Raw genomic sequence first — 17,977 nt, 5'->3', positions numbered from 1 at the left:
AACTCAACCCTAACTTTGGAACAAATATGCTGAACATGCAGACTTATAAAATATAATGTAAAAAACCATAAACCATTACTTGATATAAATGAAAACATAAAGGTTTAAAGTTGAATAATACATCAAACATGTTCAGTTCATAATTTCACATTACAACACTGGTGTACTTAAAAGTTACATCATGAGATTACAAGAGTAAATCAATGACCAACAGATTGTATGGGCGATGTTCCTGTTTCTTGTTTCTTGTGTTCTTTTTAATATATAATTTTGGAATAGGGACAACCCAAATCATATGTGTAATTCGATTCCCCCCCCCCCCCCATTTTTGTGATAAACCAGTGCTTCCAGCACAATTTTGAGTCCACTATTGAGAAACACCACACGAAAAAAATGCTTCTTTTGAAAAATCCGGCTAAAATCCCAAATCCAGCAAAGCGTAAGAGTGTTGAGATAGGTCAAGATTGAGCTATCTTGGTTCGTATGGACCAAGATGGGGTATTTATAACAACTAGGTTGAGCTGAGATCTTGTGAGATCTGAGTTCAAGAATTGAACTGAGATCTCAGACGAGATATTGCATATCTTTGGCATTGACTCAACTTACAAGATCAAGGTCCCAAAAGAACTAGATCTTGGTGAGATCTCGCGAGATTTCAAACCATGATTTTGGCTACAAATAGAAGTCCTAATGACACTCTTAATCACAGTTATCAAACACTAATTAGCCTACCAAGCCTCTCCTGCCCCCCCCCCCCCCCAAAAAAAAAAAAAAAAAAAAAAAAAAAAGGAAAAAAAAAGAAAAGAAATCCAAAGTTCTATTGAGTTCAGTTGCTCTCCATTGAAGAGCTTGGGGTTGGAGAACTCAATACATGCTTCCTCCCACATCATCAAGTTGAAGAAGCTAGTTAAGGAGATCATTGGTGCATTGCTTAGCATTCATATCATTGTTCATCATCATCACTCAAGGGTATTATGTCACACCCTTGATAAGAAACGCTTTCTGCCATTCTTATCTTTGGAATTATTGATTGTGCCAAGATTCTAGGCTGGGTTTAGAGTAAGTTATGTGGTCTCTCTCATCTTTAGGAGATTGGGTACTCTTATCCAGAAAAATTGTCTAAAGGTTCCTTTGTCCTTAACAAGATAGTAAGAGCTGTTGTTTCTGCACCTATTGTACTGAAAGGGAATCACTCTTGGAATTATCTTTAATGTTAGAGAAGAGTGGACATAGACTTGATTGAGTATTTGAGTTGAACCACTATAAGTTTGTGTTGCCTTATCTTCTGCTCACGTCCTTAAGAGATTGGGTACTCTCATCCAGAAAGATTGTCTAAAGGTTCTTTTGTCCTTAACAAGATAGTAAGAGCTGTTGTTTCTGCACCTATTGTACTGAAAGGGAATCACTCTTGGAATTATCTCTAATGTTAGAGAATAGTGGACATAGACTCAATTGAGTATTTGAGTTGAACCACCATAAGTTTGTGTTGCCTTGTCTTCTGCTCACATCTTTTGATTAAATCTAATTTGGTTAAGTTTTTCTTTTTCTTTGAAAAGATAATTTCCGCTAGTTCAACCTATTTCCCTCTAGGTTGATTTACAGTATTGTGGCCTTCTGGTTCTTTATCCTAAGGTTGAAGATGACTTGTTGATTCTGAATACTCTTTACCAGTATAAGTTTCTGGACTTTTAAGTTGCATTTTCTTTTAGCTTTTTACTGATGGAAATTTTGCCTTTGCTAAGTCCGAAAAAAAGAGCTTCATGGGACACCTAGTTCTGCCGCTTGGAAGAGTTGTGTGGCAGTTCCTGTCTGTTGGGCGGACAAGGGTTGGCTCAGATAGAATTCTGACAAATTTCAGACTTGAGTTTCAAACGTTCAGTTCATTGGCATGCATTCCCATGTCTGTTCAAGGAGGTGTATGGTTTCTCAATCACTATTGCACATTTTTCCATGGTTGTCAAGGCGGCCAAAGTGAGTGGGGCTGCCTAGGCGATTAGGCGACAATAAGGCAACCAAAGTGGTTGGGTCAAAAATTTTCAATGCAACTACTTTTAAATTACTTTTTTCAATACAACTACTTTTTATAATAAGCTAAACGGATATTCAATAGTCACATTCATCCAAAAAAACAAGCATTCTAGAATCATCATTATGAAAAATTATTCAAAAAAAGAACACAAACATTAGTTCATCTCATCAAACCATGATTGTCAAAGCATCCCCTAGGCATTTACTTATTCATTGATTCTTGATGTTGAGTATGACTTATGCTTCCTTTGCAGTTTGGGCGTCAATTAAGCAGTTCAAAACAACCGCCTAGGCAGACACTTTGACAACCATGCATTGTTCCATGGTCTTGGACTTCTAAAGCTCTATGTCGCCATGACAAACTCTTTTTGCATTGAAGTTGAATGTCAACTGGGGTCTAATGGTCCACCTGTCTAAAAATTTAAGCCTTAGCTAATTATGTCATGAGCAAATGGGTGACTCTGAATGGAAGGTGCTCTTCACAAACATGAGAGAATGCCATATTCGTATTATAATTGTTGTTGAAAAGTTTGTGTTGTACTCTAGAAGGGTATTGTGGTATTTATTTATTCTGTACTCATGATGCCATACTGAATTATATACATTTATGATGTACTCTTTGAAGGGTACTAGTCTTTGTTCTATGCATCATAGTTCTTCATTTCTAGGTGATTCTAAAGTTGGGTGTTTTGTTACTGCTGAGTTAGAATGCTGTTTAACTTATGTTGCAGATGGGACATCATCTCCTGCTGAGGATGCTTTTGTGGAAAGACTTCTTGAGACAGGTGCTACAAATAGTTGTGCACCAAATGAATCCATTAATCACTTTGAAGATAAACGAATATCTTGCATTAAGACTTCAAACATCTTACGGAACATTGTAGTTGGCATTAATGACCTGTGGCATTATAAAGATGGACTCTATGGTCCACTTCTGGAGGCACTTCCTGAAGAGGGTAAGATGTGTGTGAGAAAGTAATTTAATTCAATAATAGTCCCTTGTTGTATTCCTTCTTAGTTTTGGCTGCACTTTGTTATTTCTCCAGAGCACGGCAGACACAAGGCATCTAATGACTTACAGGCAGAGGTTAAGAAGTTAAGAGTAGCTCTAGGTGATCTTCATTTGAAGCATAGGAAATTGGCAAGTGAAGTGCGGTGCTGTCGAGACATAAATGCAAAGAATAAAGCTGAACTCAAACGTCTCACCGGTATGCCTTTTCTTTTTTTGGCCATAACCTTGTCCACCATGTAATACAAACCTGAAAATATGAAACTCCATTTTTCTATTAAAAAAGTTCTGTTTTAAGGAGAAATGTGAAGGTATCCGTGATGCTAGAGATTGATGGTAGCATCTACTCTGTTCTTGATGGGTGAGAACTGGAAAGATTCTTGGGATCATGTCACCCTATTAATCATAGCACTATGTTATATTTGATTGTTTACAATTCCAAAAAAATGTCCATAACATGAGCATATAATATCAATGCAGTCAGGCAGGTATGCCCGTTGCCAACAATGATAACAACAATCACCATAGAGTTATCCCAACTAAACAGGGTCAGCTACAAGGATCTGAAAGATGCTGAAGAAGTATTACTGATATAAGAAGTAAGGGGAAGTATAAGAAGAGTAAATGGAAGTATAAGGAAAAATCAGCAATAAGAAAAGGGTGATATCAAAGCAATAGTGAAAGCAGCATCCTAGGAACACCTCCCTGCACAAAGTCAGCAACATGTGTCATTGTCCTCTACACTGCTCTGTTCGTAGGCAGACTAGGCTGAGGTCCTGAACACCAGGCTTAGGCATATCTATTCCTCTCCAGTGATCATTTTAGGCGTGCCTCTACCTTTTTTTAGTTCCATCAAACAAACTTTTTTTGACATCCGTAAAGCTTGTCCTGAATTGTTACAACTCCTAATTTCATTCTAATGCAATCATTTTTACTCGTTCTCTCATTGTCTTGCTGCAGATCCTCCTCAACATCTTCATCTCCACTACCCTCGTCTTTTTAGATTCTTTTCAATTGCCAAACATTCTGCTCTGCAAGTCATAGGTGGTTTTAAAACTTTTTTAAGTTTCACAGGCATGCTTTTGTCATATAGCACCCCCGATGCTCCTCTCAAAAAATGAAAGGTGTCAGGCAGCTATGCATCCATCGGCTAGTTGACCTTGAACCAGAGAGACCAGTGGAAGATTGATTGCAGCCAGGATCATCAGAACAGTGAAGATGAAATTAAATAATTAGAACTGTTGTTGCTTTTTTCCTTTTTCCTTTTTCATTTTTCATTTTCACATATGAGTACAAGGATTAGAAGGATAGATAGAAAAAAAGCTTAGGGGGATCGACAATCATAGCACGCTGTTTGTCACTCACAGCCATCTCAGCTGTTGAACATAGATTTTACTTCATCACCGAGGCCACAAGGCCACAAATTCAACTTCTCTTTTAAAAGTTTTATTCATTATTTATTTTTGTTCCAATGATGAGGTCCTATTTATGGCTTGGCTAAAAATTTACAAAGCAGAAAGTCTCAAAAATGAAAAGAAATGGAAACCATGCAACTAAATCAGATTCTTCCTGGGAATATTAAAATAGAAACCCCTAAGATAAACAAACTGAAATTAGAAACTACCTCAGATTCTTTCACAATGAAATTGAAAATACTTTCTAGCACTAAAAGTAGAAACTAAAGTATGGCAGCACCATGATAGAATCTTTTTCTACTTGATTGGTCCACAAAATCTTGTAGAGAACAGCTTCAAACAAACCAAGTATTTTGTGGCACTATTCATGTAATAGTTATGTGGAGTGTGTCTTTTTTGTTCTTCATCCATGCTCCTATTTGGAGTAGGACATGTGATGCTCTGTTGACAAACAAAAGCTTGTTACTTGATGTAGTGCCAACGGCAAATTGGTCTATTGCCTTCAAAATCAACTAGGGTTGATAGATATGGGTGTTGGGTCTTTGTTCTATAGGTTTATGTGGTTATGGACCCGGAGGTTAAGTGGCTAGGTGATGCAGGCCTAATATAGGGCTGTAATGGAGGAGAAACTTTGTGTAGATCTAGATTTTGTTGAAGGTAGCACTTAAAGTTCCAAGGTGTTCAGTGATGCATCGTGCTGATTGTGAACTTGTCTGTGAGCTGACTCCATTTAGTTGGGAGAAGTTTTTGGATACCAAGGTGCTAATAAATTAAGTATGGCAGAGTATCTGCGATCTCTAATAGTTAATGAACTAAAGTAAAGATTTTAATGTTTATATCCAATTGCATCATTGGCCAATAGGTGTGCCTCTGTTTTAGTAAGTTGATTTATTGTATGAGAAGGATGTCCATCTTGGCATTTCTTAGGCCAGCTTGTGTCTCCCTGAGTGTTAACATTTGTACTTCCCACTGACTAACCTTGATAATTCTATCATCCCTTTACTATCTTCATATTATTTCTTTGGAATGATGTCTCGAATCTGGGAAGTTTCTCTTGTATGTTGAATGATGAAAGGATAGTATATTTCTTGGCATCTGTGGAGATCCAGTTATTGAACGGTGGTAGTACCAAAAATAGCAGCAGTCGATTTGAAGTTTTGAAAAGTTGCAGTGATACAAAAATGTTATTGGTCGAGAAATAATGACATTATACTGGTGGTGACCATGGTACAAACGTTGATGCTTGCATCACTATTGCTGTTTTGTAGGAGAGTTGGAGTGTACTTTTGCAGACTTGGGAGAAAGCAACTCTAAACTGTCAACCCTGAAAGCCCAAAGGGATGCAGCACAAAGTGCATCCTTCCCTGTCTTAAATGTGAGTGGTAGACATGCTGTTGGAGATAAGATCAGAGATAAGCAGAGAGATCTGCAAGATATGGAGTCTTTACTGAAGGACTTATTGGTAACTTTCTCATGGCCTTCTCTTTGAAGACTCCTTTTGGGTTAATTAGTTTAGAAGGTGGCATGTTTTTACTGTGGTTTGAACCTTTGGACAGGAATTGGCTTCATCTCGATTGGTAGAACTCAAGAATCTTTACACAGAGAGGATAGAAATTCTGAAGCAGTTATCTCATTTGCAGGTCAGCTCGTTGAACCTATTCCTGAGCATCAATGTCTTCCAATTATTGTCTGGATATAAGATTTTTTCTGTCAATGTGGTTCCTCATTGTTGTCTTGATTGGGTACATTAATTAGCAGAATAGTTTGAAGGATGTGAAGCAAATCTTCTCTTCCAATGCTTATTTGGTGTTAAGAGATCGGCTTGAAAAATCGAAAGCAGAAATGACCCAGTATCAGTGCTTATACGAGAAACTACAGGTGGTAACTGGTCGGTAGTTTTTTCGTTTATGCTTGTGTTGGTCTTGATGGCATCTCTGTTTGGTATTGCTGACTGACTAATTTAAACCTAAAACTGTAGGTTGAGAAAGATAGTTTCACTTGGTGGGAAAAAGAAGTGAACCTGAAAGCTGATGTAGCTGATGTTTTTCGAAGGGCTTCTACAATTGCTGCTGCTAGGGTAGGTGAGCTAGAGAAGGAGATACAGAAACGAGTTGATGAAAGGAATCTTTTGGAGGGTAGGCTGAAAGAGGTTTCACAAGAACCAGGTATACAAGTTTGAGATGTAGGACTTTAGTACTTCAACATGTTGTTGAGACCCTTCGCAACCCCCTCCCTTTTCCTGTTGTGTTGTTCCATATCACAACCCTGAAACATCTATTATATTTCAGGAAGGAAAGAAGTAATTGCTGAATTCAAAACTTTGGTTTCTTCACTTCCCAAAGATATGGGTATCATGCAAAACCAACTTAATGAATATAAAGAGGCTGCTTCAGAGGTTCATTCACTGAGAGCTGAAGTTCAATTTTTGTCCAATATTCTTGATAGGAAGGTTCGTACCCAGCATTGAGAAACATATTCTGCTTGGCGATTTATGTACTAAATGTGTATCCCTCTGAGCAGGTAAATGAGTTGGAAAGTTTATCTCTTCGATCTGCTGATCAGAATGCTGAGATTGAAAAATTGCAGGCTGTGGTATGTCCTGCTGTTAAGTTTATTTGTATTATTTTCTTTCCTTGTGATCAAGTAACTGAGTTATAGTTGGGAGTTGCTTGGACATCTATTTTTAGTTGGTTTGACTGTTTGAAGTGTAGTCATACACCCCCTTCTCTCTGCAGCCCCCTTGTTGACCCACTCTGCTTTAGCTGGCATCGTTAATACTAGAGAATTTTGTTATATACGGAAGCATTAAGCTATTTACATCCTACGAGTTAGTCGATGTTCATCAATTTCAGTGAAGGCAACACTAATCTAATAGCAAGGAAAACCATCTGGGTTCAGAGAGAAAAGCCCTGCTTCATTAATGCTGCAATGGCACATTGAAATATTGAATGGGCTTAAAGACTTGCTCTTGTTGAGGCCATGTTTTGGGCTTAGTTAAACCCATCAACACATAATGTCATGACAGCATTATACCCGTTGATCAGCAACTGAAGGGGAGAGAAGTTCTTTTCAGACCATGTAATGTAGTACTGTATTTGATTGATCAAAACAGTAGCCAAATAGGACCTTTCACAGGGAATCAAGTTCATATTTGATAGACTTGAGATGAAACAGAATTTAGATGTGAAAGAGGGCTGAAAGTAGAGTGGTTTTATAAGGATAATGGCATAACAAAATGGGCTAAATAGATCTTCAAAATAGGGGTAGAACTATGATGAAGAAATTGAAGGACAATATGAGGGAATTGAAAATAACAATATAACACCCGGGCTTCACACCGCAAGGTGGTTCGATTGGATCGAACACCAACCTACCTTGATCAAACACAAGGAGTCTCCATAGAGAAGGAATGCTAACAAAACAATTTGATTTCAATAGATTAGTTGTGTCTTCACCTCTTATATAAGTCTCTTTATATAACATTTTAAAGAGACATAAACATTAATGGTAACATTCAACTACTAGCTAACACCACCTACTTATTAATAATTCAACTACTACCTAACTCTTTGACAATGAGTTCTTTTATTTTCAAACCACGACCCCTTTTATTGACTTTTCAAAAAGTAGAGTTGGGCTTAGGTCTAGACCATGAAGTTCAACATATGTGGGCTAACTTTAACCCACTAAAACAGTCCTAGCCCATGAAAGCCATGGGCTGATTTGTGTGATAGCTTTAGGCTTTTGATGAGCCTGATCCAATGGGCTTCTTCTTTCTTAAATATGTCTTTAATTATGCATCAACTCTCCCCGACTTGAAAACATTCGTCTCCGACGAATGGATGAATGATATGTAATGCTCATACCAATCGGGATCGAGTTTCTCGAGATTTTCAGCATGAATCCAAGTGTTATCATGTCGTGGACGATTCTTCCATTTGAACTCGCCCTTATCTTGCTTTAAACATTTGGGAATAGGTGTCATGATTGCACTGAAGTTCCGAATGACTCTCCTGTAAGACGATGCAAGTCGATGGAAATGACGAACTTTAGTGATTGTCCTTGGGTTAGGCCAGTTGATGATGCTTTTTATCTTATTTGGATCAACTTCAACCCCCTGTGTCATAACCCTCATGGAGGCACTGGGTGCATTCGTCAGACCAAAAAGCATGATTTTCCATTTAAATAGTCCATCCTTGGTTTTGAAGACAGTCTTCCATTCGTCTGTAGGCCTAATATGGATTTGATGATAACCACTTTTGAGGCCCAATTTTGGAAAGATCTTAGCCCCGAATAGCATGTCTAACATGTCATCAAGCTGCGATATAGGAAACCTATACTTGATTGTAATCTTGTTAATTGCTCTATTGTCCACACACATGCGCCATGAACCATCCTTCTTTGGAGTCAGTAATGCTAGTACAACACATGGACTTAAGCTCTCCTGAATGAATCTTTTATGTAGCAACTCTTTCACCTGTCTTTGAGTTCATTGTGCTTTGTTGGGCTAAAGCGATAAGCCGGTAGGTGTGGTAACACCGAACCCGGTACCAAATCAATGGCATGTTGAATATCGCTCATAAGAGGTAGCTCATTAGGCAACTCATCAAGAACCACATCAGAAAAATTAGAAAGTAATTCTTTGATGGGTGGAGCCCTGTGTTATGGCTAGTGTGAATGAACTCTTGGTGTTCAAGCTTTTCCTTTTGAGAGTCACCAACATGCTTATTGAATGTAGGTTATTCTCCAGTGAAATAACTCCTTATGTGCTCTTTAAGGGTTGGTAGCACAACTGGAATCCTTTGAGGCCTTCTCCCTATATTCATCCGGGTAAGAAAGTTGGCTACAGAGTGGGTTGGCTGGGATTGTTCACCAAGTGGAGGGTGTGGAGCATGAGTAGAGGCAACAACTCTAGCCTCCATTGCTGAGAACCTCTCTTCCACTTGCTTGTGGCTTGTAGTGATTTGGTTGCTCAATTGTTGCAACATCCCCATCATTGTTGCCATAAGGTCAGTATTCAAGCCAGAAGTTTCATTCCCTGTCATGGCTCTGATACCAAATAATGTAGTACTGTATTTGGTTGATCAAAACAATAGCCAAATAGGACCTTTCACAGGGAATCAAGTTTAGATTTGATAGACTTGAGATGAAACATAATTTAGATGTGAAAGAGGGCTGAAAGTAGAGTGGTTTTATAAGGATAATAGCATAACAGAATCGGGCTAAATAGATCTTCAAAACAGGGGTAGAACTATGATGAAGAAATTGAAAGGACAATATGAGGGAATTGAAAATAACAATATAACACCCGGGCTTCACACCGCAAGGTGGGTTGATTGGATCGAACACCAACCTACCTTGATCAAACACAAGGAGTCTCCATAGAGAAGGAATGCTAACAAAGCAATTTGATTTCAATAGATCAGTTGTGTCTTCACCTCTTACATAAGTTTCTTTATATTGCATTCTAAAGAGACATAAGCATTAATGGTAACATTCAACTACTAGCTAATACCATCTACCTATTAATAACTCAACTGCTACCTAACTCTTTGACAGTGAGTTCTTTTATTTTCAAACCACAACCCCTTTTATTGTCTTTTAAAAAACTAGGGCTTAGGTCTAGACCATGAAGTTCAACATATGTGGGCTAACTTTAACCCACTAAAACAGTCCTAGCCCATGAAAGCCATGTGCTAATTTGTGTGATAGCTTTAGGCTTTTGATGGGCCTGATCCAATGGGCTTCTTATTTCCTAAATATGTCTTCAATTCTACATCACCATGTGGGATCCAACATGGATAACTTGGCTGTAATATTAACTTGGGTTCCGAGGCTAGTAGAACTTGTGGGGACCTAATGGACAGCTGGCTTAGAGGATGGGTGCTGAGATTCTTTTCAGACAATGATTGCTTTGAATTTGATTAGTTATTCTCATAGTAGCTCTAACGTCTATTTTTTGTTTCAGCTTTTGTTTCCTAATATGTTATGGATAGTTGGACACTCCTATTAGTTAAGGATGAAGTCAATTATTTCCTTGTTGGATGCTTTCTAGACGCTTACTGTTTTTTGTTACCTATCTTTTTGGCTATAGGCTTTCTAGACAATTTCTACGTATCGTCACTTCCCTTTTGGCTCTAGGCATGAACGTTCACATTATATATAACTGAGACATCAAGAGTCTCCCCAACAATTAGATGAATGAAAAACTTGGTTGGTTAGCTGTTGCTGTGAGCTGCAGTGAATGAGAGGCCTTTAGAGTAGGTGAGATACCTAGGAGAAAGGGAACTTCCATCCATTATCCCTGTATTCTTCTCCTTTTTTTCTCTTCATGGATTCCGGAATCCGTTTTCAGATCTCAGCTACTGCTTATGTCAGTGACCAATCTATCTCCATTATCTTGCTGATCATCACCATTGAAACCCCTAGTTATTGTCAGTAGTTGCTGTTCCACGTGGAGAGAACCCTCTTGACCAGTAGTTTAGGGTGGTGTTCTGGTCTTAGATCTGGTTCATATTTAAAGTTTCCTAAGCACTATCTATGTCTGACTTGTTCTTCAAGTTGTCCTTGTAATTGACTAACAACTTTCTAGGACGTATATCTTAACATCCAATCTGTTGAGTGATATTGGAGGAAAGTATTCTCACGGAGACGTACACTCATCCAGACTTTGGTGGGCTTCAGATCATTTCTGTGGCTTATATGGGAGTTTTTCTATTGTGTGCTAAATTAGGAAAGTTTGGTAACTACCATTCCAGCTACTGACGTGAGACTTCTCCTTGGAGGTCTGATTTCGACCAACAATACTTCAATTTGTTGTTGGGTGCTATTTGGTGGTGGTTGTCTACTAGTGTTAATTGTTACAAGTTTATTTCTGGTGTCTGGCCTCTCTTTTGGGTTTTCAGTAGATAAAGGCTGCTGCCTTGAATGCCTATTAGACAGAGTTGTACCCTGCATATTTTGGGCATTGTGGGAAGTCTTATGGTACTAATATCATTGTGCTATTGGCTGATTGAGTTGCTTGTCTACTATGACATATCTGAAATCTTAACTTAGAACCTACATTTGGTGTATTTGTAATCCTAATTGGGTTAGGATTTTCCATACCAGGCCTTAAATTATCCGTACAACTGTCATCGATAAATATTGGGGAAAGACCTGAACTTGTCTGGAGATCACATTCTTTTCCCTTCCATTGGCTGATGTCTTGTCTAGATGGGCTTAAGAAAGAGGAGGGTGATGGGTTGCAAAGCTTGATGACCTACGGGTAGTCCTTGAGGTGATTACTTGGTATGTTTGTTAGTATTGTAGTGTAGCTGGATAGAATCATGATACAGCTAAGAACTTTCTTACGGTAGTAGTCGATAGACCTAAACTTGATTTCATTCAGTAAGGAAACTGTTGGAACATAGGTATTGAAAACTTGGCTTATGGGAGATGTGGGGTAAGTTTCATGAGATGGGATACTGGGGATCTATAGGTGTTAGAATGGGCTGAAACTTGGACACAATGTAGGTAATTACATAAGGATATGGCCCTCCATGTTTGGCGCAGATCTAATGGCTAGATTGGTGAATATCTGACTGTGAATTTCAGGCATCTTAGAAAGTCCAAAAATTCAAGAAAATTAAAAGGCGATATAAGAAGGTGAATGGAGTATAGGCTGCTAAGTACCAGGATGGAAGCCTTGTAGAGCTTTGGAATGAATTGGATGGCTTCTTGATGTGAAGTTGAAGGACCCCCCCCTCCCAAGGGCCGAAAGAAAGTATAAGGCTGCCGCCCAAGACTCTGCAGCCCTGCAGGAAGGCCAAGCCACGTGGAGGGCATTTTGGGCGCCCTAATCCAGCCCAATTTGGTCTTATTAGAATCAGGGTCTTATTGGGACTCCCCTCCTAGTTTCTTTTTGTTATTTGAACCAGTCCTTGTTAAGTTGTGAAATAATCCTAGTCTAGCTAGGAGAGGTCAAGTTGGAATCTTATCTTGATTAGGATTCCTTCTTGCAGTGGAAATTCTTTCAATTGCAGTTGTATTTAGTTGGAGTTCTCTGAAAACAAAATACCTTGTTTATTTCCCTTTCTAAGTAAGAGTCCTTTGTGGAATAGGAGTCCTAAATAAAGTAGAAGTCCTTGTTTTCTTGCTTTCAAGTTTGAGTCCTTTAGGAATCCTTCAATGTAAGGCTACAAATATAGCCCACCACATGTTATCAAATTAGATTTTGATGATTAATAAAATATTGTCTGAGGAAGATATTGATTGGAGTGAGGGCTTCCAAGCAGCAAGGTGTGGCTTCTTGTTCATGCAAACTGCATACTTTGAGTTCTCAGCTAGTAATACAGCAACCTCATTCCTCCTCTCTTTTGTCCCATCACATTTAGCCTGAACCCCTCCTCCATCCCCGCAGCATTCCTTCTTGCTTCCCCTAACCCTGATTGCCCAATTTCCTTATCCCCTCTCCACATCCAATTAGGACGATCGCCTGACTTCCCTGCCTAGCATTCGATCCCCATCCCAAAACCTAGTTACCCATCTAAACCCTAGGACCCAAATGCCTTTTCCCTTTCCCAACCCCTACTTCATCTCACCTCTCCTTCCCCCATCCCTTTCTCCTTGTGACACTTCACCTTCTAACCCTAAGACCGAAACCCCTTTTCCCTTTTCCAACCCCTACCCATCTCACCTCTCCTTTCCCCCTCCCTTTTCCCTTGTGACACTTCACCTTCTTCCCACAAACTCTAGCCATTTATTCCCTCTTCGCTCCCATCAATTCCTTTCCCTTTCTAGGACCACAATCCTATTCCTTAACACTCAGTCTAATTTCTATCCCTAGCTCACCCCTAGAAAACCCTAGATTTGAGATTTGAATATGAACTTGAAATGATTGGATTCAGATTTACATTTTCTTTAGCCCTAGGTCTATGAGTCCCAGGCACACCTTGCCAACTCTTCCCTTCAAGTCCTAAAACTCTTAATAGCCCTTACATCCCCAACCGCAGGGTTTTGAGAAACCCTAAGCTGCTGGTTTCATATAATTGATTCTGGTTATTGGCCCTCAGTTTGGGGGTTACATCATAGGAAGCTTACTTGATCACATGGATGTCCCTTACCATTGATTGGAAGCTTTACTAGCACCTTGCTCTTAAGCAGCAGCACACTCACTATCAATTGTCTTCTCAGATCTGTCCTCTGTTACCTGCCCATGGCTTTATTTATAGCCAGTTTTACATAAGAAGTCTAGTAAAATTAGGACTTAGATACTGACTTTCCTAATTGTACGAAATTAGGACTTAGATACTGACTTCCCTAATTGTACTGAACATACTAATCCAAATTCAGATAGGACTCATATAACTAACTTAAAAGGACTCCTTATGATATCCTAGACAGAATATAGATAAACTAAAATAACACATAAAGAGACTATTTTGCCCTTGTAACTTAAGTTGGGCAGAATTTACATAATTAGACCAACTAAACTAAAATAAAAACCTATTTTCATAGTTGGCCTAAACACTATACTTATGGGCTCATAGAATTGTCCCATGGCCTCAACCTGCTAAGCAGCTGTCAACCCAAAGTCTTAATTTCAAAAGGAAGTTGGCCAATTTGGTGCGGGACCTGCATCAACTCTCCATCTTGAAAAAATTCGTCATCAAGTTTCATAGTGATGCCTTTTTTCTCTGTGTGTGTGTGTGGGGGGGGGGGGGGGGGGGCAGAGTAACATGCGTATGGCAGCTTGGACCATTCCTAAGCAAAACCCAGGCGATGTAGGAACACTAGGAAAAGTCTTAAAACTCTTGTGGCTTTCTCTGCAAAGAACCATGGTGGCATGACAAGCTCAACATGCTCATGCTCAAAATCAGCAGCTATGCTCCTGGGATCTTCTTTAGCTTCCATTGGTATGGTTATCTTGATCATGTTGTCGTGAACCTCTTAGTACCATCTTCAGCCTTATTTTCCTTGTCTTCAAAGATTTGATGTGCACACTATTTCGTCAAGAAAAACACCTTGAACTTTAAAAGATTGAGGAGTGCTCTCAATTACTTCCTTCTCTTCCACTGTTAGCAGTGCTTGCTTTGATCTTGTATACTTTGATTCCTTCAAGAAGCGCTTCAAGATTAAGGGCATGGTGAGTGTTAGACGGAGTAGGGCTGGATGGAGTACACTTCTGGTCACTCCTAAAATTTTGGTCTTTCACTGTCTCTGCTATTAAGATCTTGAGCATTTCATTAGGTGAAGATAATTGTCTAAGTAGTTTTCTTCATTGAAGAGATCTTCTTGGGCTACTTCTAGAGGTGGATGTATTACTCCTTCTTCAATGTGCTGGTGCAGGCGTCAAGGATTGCAATTCCTTTCTTTGGAGGACATTCTCTGGCATATTGTCCCCTTTAATGGCAATAGAAACACTCATTAGAGATGCAGCTGTTGATGTGGCCTTTTCCCTTGTAGTCTGCCCTAGAGGACTAGTATTTTGTGGAGTAAGTGTGGAGGTGGATGCGGGTGGTGGATTTTTCCTGTGGCCAGAAAACTCAGAACCCTAATTGTGGTATCTCGTGTGGTTGTTTCCTCCAAAGAAGTAAGATCTGATGTAATCTTCTAAGGTGGGTGGTGTGTGATTATGGGTTCTTTCTTCACCTTCATACTTGTCATACATAGGATTCTCATTCCTGGATTCTCTGGTGTGACCATTCTTTCCTCTCTTCTTTGTAACCGCCCAGAGAAATTTCAGTTTAGGCATCTCTGTCAGCATCTTCCCTATACCTGTAACCTCCATAGCTATTATCTTTGGTATTAGGAACCCCAGTGTTGGCTCTGCTGGCATTTTCCATGTTTGTATCTTCAACTTGGAGGACCTTTGGTTGCATTTTTGTGGGGAGTTTAGTTGATGTTGTCGTTGAGCTCTATTACCTTGTGGGAAAAATATGTTGCTCAAATCCTGTGCCATCTCTGTGCGAAGTAATAGGTTCACTTCCTTCATAGTCCATATTCCTTTTTATGTGGCTCCATCTTTCATGGGCATAACCCACTAGGTATCATGCGCTAGTCTCATCTTGATATCCTCAGGGGAGTCATACCAATCAAATAATTGCCTAAATCATATAGCCACTCATAAAATACCTAGAGATTGTTGACACCATTGTATTCCCTCAATTCATACATCTTTGGAGGCCTATGCTGTAACTTTACTCCTCTATGCCTATGATGATGAGATTGTAATTAGCTTGGGTTGGTTCTACCATGCTTCGAAACCTCATTGATGTTGCCTCAAGTGAATGAGGCCAAGTTCGTCCAAGATCTTTTTTAGGAAACCAAGAAATGGTTTGAGTTATTGGATATGGAGTGGATTATGGGTATGACCTCAATTGGATTTAGACTAGTGGCTATGTTTCCCGGGTTTGATTAATTGGTATGGAGGAATATCAAGTATTACGGTGTTAGTTTTGGATAAATTTAAAATGGTGATATATCTGGTGGGATGGGGCAGGTTCTTGACATATGGGATGAAAAGTTATGGGAATGGGGTGAAACTTGGAGGGAATGTAGGTAATGGTGTAGGGATATGATCCCCCATGTATCATTGGGTTTGGATGGATAGCTTAGAAGATATAAGGGTTCTTGTTTAAGGGGTTTGAGGGACTACGGAAACTCAAGAAAATATTTGTATTGAGGTTGGATGGTCAGAATGTCCAACTAGGATCTAAGGTCATTTGGGTTAGGATACCTTGAATTTTGGGGCTCTAGAATAGTCTGAATTTCAAGAAAATTCAAGAAATATTAAAGAAGGTGATATGAGAAGGGGAATGAATTGATTGCTGACTCATTACTTACTTATAACATGAGTTTGGTAATGGGCTGAGATGGGGATGGAATAGTCGAAGCAGGCTGCAAGCACTGCGAAGGAGAATCCTGCAAATAGAAAACCCTAGGTTGCTTACTCAATCACATGGAGATCCCTTACCATTGATGAGAATCTCTATTAACACCTTGCTTTTAAGCAGCAAAATACTCTTTATTAACTGTGTTCTCAAATCTGTCCTCTGCTGCATGCCAATGGCTTTATTTCTGGTCTTACATAAGAATCCCCCCCGGGGCCCCCCCCCCGCGGCCCCCCCCCCCCCCCCGCCCCCCCCCGCCCCCCCCCCCCCCCCCCCCCCGGGTGGTGCTCGCACCGGCACCGGAAAAATCTAGCCAAACCTTTTTTCATGGATTCGACCTTATATGATAAAAGCTATGCTAGGGCGTTCCCCGACAAAGACGCGCCACACTATGGCCCGGGTGTGTGTTGGGCAGGGTTGCTGCGTCCCCGCCCTCTCGGCGCCCGGTGCGTGTGTGCGGTTCCGCCCTGCGTGCGGGTCTGTCCTGCATGGTTGTTGCATCTTGACATAGGATCTCTAGCTGGTGAGCTTGTTGATAGATTTATGAGGAAAGGATTTGTAGCTTGCATTCAGAGACTAGTGGAGGGTGCCAAGGTTGGATGACTTTACTTTGGTATCTGGGGATACAATAAAATGGTGGGTATTAGTGGATAGATTTAAAAAATGATGTGGTGGTGTTAGAGTGGGTGTGGATTATTGCTATCAGCTTGTATGGGGTTCTAAATATATTTGTGCATATGCACCTCGTAGGACTAGATGAGTCTAAGCTAGAATTTTGGGAAATATGGGTGGATTCTGCAGTTCGTCGGAGAGATTATCATAGGAGGTGATTTAAATGGACATATTGGAAGATCAAAGAGGATATGAGATGTTCATGGAGGTTATGGTTTTGGAGAAAGGAATGACGAGGGATTTCAATTTTGGATTTTGCTCTGCTTTTGATCTATCTATTATAAATACTTACTTCAAAAAGAGAGATGAGCATTTAATTACTTTCAAAAGTGGACAGCATAGGCCAAATAGATTTCTTCCTAACTAGAGGACTGATAGATTGTTGTGCAAGGATTGCAGGTGATACCGGGGCTTACGCACAACATAGACTTGTGGTCTTGGATATGTGCTTAGTCCCAGAACACATAAAGGTCTAAGGTAAACTATCCCGGTAAGATGGTGGAATTTGAGGGAGTACTCTAAATCCTTCGTTAATGAGTAGTCAAACAAGGATGGATTTTAAAGGGATACCAATGCAATGTGGATGAGATGGCTATGTGTATTAAGAAGGTGGCTGGATGTTCTAGGTGAATCAAAGGAAAGATCCATTCTTATAGAGAGCGTGGTGGTGGGATAGTGAGGTTCGCTGCCATTAGGAATAGGCTAGTTTTAAGACATGGCAAAGAACTAAGGATGTTGAGGATCTTCAAAGGTATAGGTTAGATAGAAATGAAGCTAAGAAAATTGGGGAAGCAAGGGAAAGAAGTATGAAGAGTTATACAATAAGTTGGGCACAGGAAGGGGAAATCTATTTATAAGATAGCTAAGATGAGGGATAGGAAGAGTAGAGATCTTGACCATGTTAGATGTATTAAAAATGGAGATGGTAAAGTATTAGTTTGTGAGGAGGATATTAAGAAAAGATGGGAAACCTATTTCTC

The 17,977-nt window shown here is 39.7% G+C and overlaps 1 protein-coding gene across 1 annotated transcript in view; it reads left to right on the top strand.

Moving 5' to 3' along the window:
• Positions 1 to 17,977, top strand: part of LOC149029423 (E3 ubiquitin-protein ligase BRE1-like 1) — a 37,727-nt gene that overhangs the window by 7,341 nt on the left and 12,409 nt on the right. The window contains exons 4-11 of the mRNA XM_089141862.1: positions 2,760 to 2,984; positions 3,075 to 3,236; positions 5,721 to 5,914; positions 6,009 to 6,092; positions 6,211 to 6,330; positions 6,431 to 6,617; positions 6,741 to 6,901; positions 6,973 to 7,044. Of these exons, the coding sequence (XP_088997988.1) occupies positions 2,760 to 2,984; positions 3,075 to 3,236; positions 5,721 to 5,914; positions 6,009 to 6,092; positions 6,211 to 6,330; positions 6,431 to 6,617; positions 6,741 to 6,901; positions 6,973 to 7,044 (1,205 nt within the window). The remainder of the gene's footprint in view (positions 1 to 2,759; positions 2,985 to 3,074; positions 3,237 to 5,720; positions 5,915 to 6,008; positions 6,093 to 6,210; positions 6,331 to 6,430; positions 6,618 to 6,740; positions 6,902 to 6,972; positions 7,045 to 17,977) is intronic.

Source organism: Hakea prostrata, chromosome 1 (assembly GCF_041222555.1).
Source record: "Hakea prostrata isolate BN-2017 chromosome 1, UWA_Hpros_2, whole genome shotgun sequence".
NCBI lineage: Eukaryota > Viridiplantae > Streptophyta > Magnoliopsida > Proteales > Proteaceae > Hakea > Hakea prostrata.
This window is presented reverse-complemented; position numbering and strand designations above follow the sequence as displayed.